Source organism: Primulina huaijiensis, chromosome 8 (genome assembly GCF_012295235.1).
Source record: "Primulina huaijiensis isolate GDHJ02 chromosome 8, ASM1229523v2, whole genome shotgun sequence".
Lineage (NCBI taxonomy): Eukaryota > Viridiplantae > Streptophyta > Magnoliopsida > Lamiales > Gesneriaceae > Primulina > Primulina huaijiensis.
This window is the reverse complement of record NC_133313.1, coordinates 7,425,117-7,431,365: the sequence shown is the minus strand read 5'-3', so window position 1 is coordinate 7,431,365 and position 6,249 is coordinate 7,425,117. Positions and strand designations below refer to the sequence as shown.

Sequence of the window (6,249 nt, the reverse complement as noted above, 5' to 3'; positions counted from 1 at the left end):
CCCTTGTGTTTTCATTAAAAAAACAACATCTGGATACGTAATTATTGCTGTATATGTTGATGATTTAAACATCATTGGAACAAATAAAGAAATTCAAGAAGTTGTGTCATATTTGAAGGAAGAATTTGAAATGAAGGATCTTGGAAAAAAAAGTATTGTCTGAGTTTACAAATTGAACAAAAAGAATGTGTAATATTTGTTCACCAGAAAAATTATACAGAAAAGATCCTTAAACGTTTTAATATGGATAAATCAAATCCTTTAAGTACTCCAATGGTTGTTAGATCATTAAACATAGAAAAAGATTCATTCCGTCCATGTGAAGATGATGAAGATATTCATAGTCCAGAAGTACTATATTTAAGTACTATTGGTATCCTTATGTATCTTATAAATTGTACACTGGAACGGAATTAAACATATATTCCGTTATCTACGAGGAACAAAAGACTTAGGACTTTAGTATTCAAAAGATGCTAATCCAAGTATAATTGGTTATGCCGATGCTGGATACTTATCTGATCTACACAAGGCACGTTCCCAAACTGGATATGTATTTACTCGTGGAGGCACTGCAATTTCTTGGCGTTCACAGAAACAAACGCTCGTAACAACATCATCAAATCATGCCGAGATTATTGCACTATATGAAGCAAGCCGTGAATGTGTGTGGTTAATCTCAATGACCCAACATATCCAAATCTCATGCGGATTATCATTCGACGAGAAGCATGTGATACTATATGAAGATAATCTTGCATGTGTTGCTCAAATGAAAGAAGAATACATAAAAAACGACAGAACTAGACATATTCCTCCTAAGTTCTTCACATTCACCAAGGAGCTTGAGAAGAATAAACATATTGATGTTCGTCACATTCAATCAAGTAAAAATATCAGATCTCTTCACAAAGGCACTTCCTACGACAATATTCAGAAATCACATATATAATATTGAGATGTACAATATACGAAATTTGTGAAGAATTGTTCATGTCAACATGAGGGGGAGTTTACGCGACTGCACTCTTTTTCCCTTACTATGGTTTTTATCCCAATGGGTTTTTCCTAGTAAGGTTTTTAACGAGGCAATATAAAAACACGTAATGAAGACAATCATTGTATTATGATCATCATCACAAGAGGGAGTGTTGAAAATGTGAAAAATATTTGTGTTGAAAATTATAATGTTGAATGTTAAAAATTAGGTAAAATTAAGTGTTGAATATTAAAAATTAGTGTATGATGATGTATGTAATGATGAAATTATTTTTGGATTGTTTTCCAAAGAAATCCTATAAATAGGTCTCTATTTGTAAAGATTTGAGACAATTGAGTTGATAGAAAATATTATAAAGTTTGTAGTGTGATAATTTTGAAAGTTTAACATTTTTATTTTTTACCGTAAATTTTACTTTTTCACAACAATAATAATTGTTGTATGAGTTAGAAGCATTTTTATTCAAATTTCTTTGTAGATTTTTTTTTTGATTGCTTAGATTGATTTAAGATGTTGTCACTCGTCATTTCGTATGATGTGACTGAAACCAAAATATAATTAAGATCATCACAGACAGATTGTTTTGGCTGGGATTGAGATAGACTTGACTTAGAATATGGAGATATTAAATTTTTGTGCATTAATTAATTATACTTGACCATATCTCAATAGGTCTTAAGGGGTTAAATTAGAAAAGTTACGCAAGGAATATATGTTCAAAGCCCGTGCCTTGACTTATAAATTTTTTAAAAAGTGGCAATCGTATTATATAACTTATTNTGTCTTATGAATATTTTTTTTTTGAGGGAAACGCACAATTAGTATCATGCGATATACAATGGGAAACTCTTGCACTTAACATAGTAGTCTGTAACTCACACTAGACATATAAATCGTACTATACAAGCCATGTTCGATAGACTCGATCGAAAAATCGTTGATAAGAAAAACTGTGATAAGAAAAACTGAATTCGTAATCATTTAACATCACATTTACCTACTTCATGGATCCATAAACTCGAAAATCGTTATAACTATTGTTGAATGTAATATTGCATCTATGCCAACCTTTTCTTTTTTTCTCTTTTGCTAGTTTCTAAAATACACATTAATGAAAAAACGTTTGGGGTTTAAAAATAATATGTTCAGCAAATAAGGTTTAGAAAGGGGAAATGATTAGTTAAGTAAAACCTACAAAATAAATAAATAATGAGTTAATTTCCTTTTAGTTTAATTTTTTTATATTTGATTCATTATTGTTTAATAACCTTTCGGTTTTAAATAATAATGATAATTTCAATTGGCGTCAAATATTTCTAAAATCAACGAGTAAAGTTATTTTCGGACGATTACTTCTTAACGTATGTTATTACGCACCAGTGTAAAAAAAAAAATACTGTCAGATAAATAATTTTTTTACAAATTTATTTGAGTTTCATTTATTGAAAATGATTTATTTGACCTTTTACTTGTAAGAAGTTTCCGATTCTTGTTTTGTGCGAATTATCATACAGGAACCTATTCAGACTTAATTTTAGGTTGTATTTGGAATATTCAAGAGTTTGAAATTGGTGTTTTTCAAAATTTTCATTCAAATTAATTATTTATGCTTTCGTAAATTAATTAAATTATGAATTTCAAAAAAATTTAATGTATTTTACGTTGCACTTTAAAATGAGAAATTTAACAACATACATATGTTATTTCAAATTTATGAATTTCAAATGATGAGATTTCAATTTTTTTCATAAAATAATATTTTTTTAACCCAAATACAAGCGGATGATTTATATATTTAATTTTATAGATACAATTATTAAGATTTTATCATTCTCAATTTAAAAATATAAAATTTATAACGTCTCTAAGAGGATTAAAAAGTAAAAAGACCGCCTGTCTTCGCTCAAATCTCTTTAGACTCAGCGTGCCATTCACGACAAATCCATATGCGCAAATACATTGGATACAAATTTAAAATATATATGTTAATATCTCAGCCGCCTTCACTTTATTATATCGATCGTACATTTGACCCACTACAAAACCACAAATTCCGAAACCTTTACAGATCCCAGTTCCTCCAATATTATTACTAAGTTTTCTCTTCTCCCATGGAGAATATTTATCCGACCATGTTTCAGTCTTCATCTTCGAACCCTCAAAATTCCCATTTCTCCTTATTTAACATAGCCAATTCCCATGCACAAGATCAAGAATTCCCGGATCACAAGCCCTATAACGATAATGGATACATGGGGTTGATCGCAAGCATGGAGACTAGTGCTGCTCCAAGCTCAGGCTTCAGCAACCCTAACGTAGTGGAAAGCGAGGATAAATCAAGCAAGAAAAAGGGCGAGAAAAAGTCGAGGAAACCCAGGTACGCTTTTCAGACGAGAAGCCAGGTTGATATACTCGATGACGGGTATAGATGGAGGAAATATGGCCAAAAAGCCGTGAAGAACAACAAATTCCCAAGGTTCGTCAATATATATATATATATATATATATATGTGCTTCGATTTAATTTGTCTGGTTCGTTAAATCGTGGAAACATCAGCCTGAATTTTTTAGTGGCTAGCTAAGACGTTAGTTAGTATGATTCAAGGCGGCTAGGGTAGGTTGATGAACTCTTCCTATTTAAGTTGAATAAAGATCGATATATATCCTCAGCTCTCCAACACTGAAGATTGAAATTAATTGAAAATCAGTACACCCAAATATTGATCACTAATTAGATTCTATATGTATTACTACATGTAGAATCTTAATTAGCTAGATTTCTTAATTACTATATACATATATAGAGATATATTATATACGGAGGGGTTCGTTATATATCCTAACCTCGAGTTTATGTTTCAAATTAATTAGTATTGTCAGGGTTAGTCAACAGTACTTGACAATTAATATACATAATAGAGTAATTAATTTAGCTAAAATGGATAGATCTCTTAGAACGGCATGAAATCACTCTTTATTATTATTATTAAAAGGAAAACTACGTTAGGAAGCATGAAAATTTGAAATAGCTGCAAACCCCAATTTATAATTCACATTATATCAAAGTTATCAAGTGGTGGATCAGCGCCGTAGTAATTCATTAATTTGATTTGATATATACTAAATCATTTGTAATATCAAAAATTAACATAGCAACATGGGTATTTAAAGATATGCACTCACTATAACTTCCCGCATATATACTCTCTTCACCAAATTAGCAGTTATGCTAACTCTTGCAACTTCAAAATATGAAATCCACTTATAACCACAATGTTTATAAGTCATATGTTTGATATCCATTAAACTAAGTAATCAAATAACACTCTTTCAATTTGACTATCTCAACGGTAAAAATTCAATACTTGTATGACCCTGAATTTTTCAAGGTTAAAGCTATATGTTGGTTCACAACTTATGTGAATCAAGACAACATTGTCCTTTATACGGGCTTACTTTTGTTATCCCTTTTTATGTATCATCCCCTTGATTAGAAGAACATTAAAACTTATGTCTGATTGCACCCATCTAATCATGGTAGAGCGTCTAGTGGCATCGCCGATTGATTCCCTAGGTACCACTGATAGTGTCTGCAAGAATCAATAGGTTAATGTTAGCGTACAGTGCGTGGCTCCTACATGTTTCGTAACTACGCCAACCTTGCCCCTAATGACCCTCGTGGAGCTGATAAACTTGTTAAATTGTAGCACTAGTACGTAGATCATCTATGTTGTCCAAGGTCAAATGATTAATGATGTATAATAATAACCACAAGCTTATCCACTTGATAAATGATAACCACTTGAAAAGTTCGAGGAAGGATTGTTCAATGAGTCATCATATGAGCACTCATCATGTATGATTGGACATCTCTATGTCTCTTCTAATGAAACGTGGTACACAACATCATAGATGATGGTCTTGAGCTCGAACGATCATTATCCTTATTTTAAGTGGTTGAAACGATTAGGAATGAGTTTAGAATATACAGTAACTTTTAAATGAGTATGGTCGCCATGACTTGAACGACCTCATCGTATCACATTATATTCAAAGTTTTTATGTATGCATGTTGCATACATATACAGATAAAGTGAATGCTAAAATATATTAAAACATAAGATATTATTAAAATAAATATTATTTATTACACAAGAGTCAATAAAACTAAATCCACAAGTTAGTCACCTACTATAACAATTTTCATGCTCACTATTTTTAGCCTTTTTTTCATTGAAGTGCTACCATGATATTGAAAAATGATGATGTGACATAAAAATTAATGACCGGCACCTGAAATTTTTGATGTGCTATCGGATTGCTGAAATGTCGGATATCACGTCTGCACTTCAATGAAACACGACTAAAATTGAAAAAATTACAAATTAGTCGACTAAAACCATGAATTGACCTACAATATATAGAATTAAATATAAAAAAAACGTGTGCAAATTATATGACCAAAAATTAAATTTTTACAACTTAATAAGACTGGTCTACCTTGTTCCATCACAGTAATGATAAAAAAAATGAATTTTTGTCATTTAAATTCTAATTCCCCCTCCTAACTCATCAATCGAGCCGTCTAGCTCCCCAACTTCGGGGTGACCTTAGGTGGTAGAGTAATTAACACGTATGGTGTCTATACAACAATTCTGACACGGCGGTGCATCCAGCATTATTGTGGCGTTTTGGGATTTTACCCTAAAGCCCAAAAAGGTTTATTAATAACGCAATTTATTGATTGTTTTTCCCATGCAAACTAAAGTTACTTCGTCTTTTATATATTCCAGAAGCTATTACAAGTGCACGCATCAAAACTGCAACGTGAAAAAGCAAGTTCAAAGGCTGTCTAAAGACGAAGGAATTGTGGTGACAACGTACGAAGGGGTACACTCACATTCAATAGACAAACCTACCGATAATTTTGAGCACATTCTTAGNCGATCAAGGGGGCAAGAAACTGTCTGAAAGAAGAAAAAAAATACAACTTTTTATGTAATGTTATGTACAATATCTGTGGACATATATATATATTGCTTTAAATAAAATTGTACCTCATGATATGTACACACATGGAGTTAGACTTAGATCCTCAAATGAAATTGTCTAATGTTATACTTCAACCATTTTTCTTGGTTGTTTCTTATTCATTTGCTCATTTAACTTGTGTACACTTCATATAAAATTAATTAACCTTAAGAGATATATTTAAAGTGTATTTGGCGGACTTAAATATGGATACTATA

General features: G+C 31.2%; 1 protein-coding gene across 1 annotated transcript; it reads left to right on the top strand.

The window, feature by feature from the left end:
- The first annotated feature begins 3,010 nt into the window (after positions 1 to 3,010).
- Positions 3,011 to 5,971, top strand: LOC140982043 (probable WRKY transcription factor 75). The gene is made up of 2 exons (XM_073448459.1): positions 3,011 to 3,476; positions 5,794 to 5,971. The coding sequence occupies exons 1-2, from the start codon at positions 3,112 to 3,114 to the stop codon at positions 5,969 to 5,971; spliced, it is 543 nt and encodes a 180-aa protein (XP_073304560.1). The 5' UTR covers positions 3,011 to 3,111.
- The last annotated feature ends 278 nt before the right edge of the window (positions 5,972 to 6,249 follow it).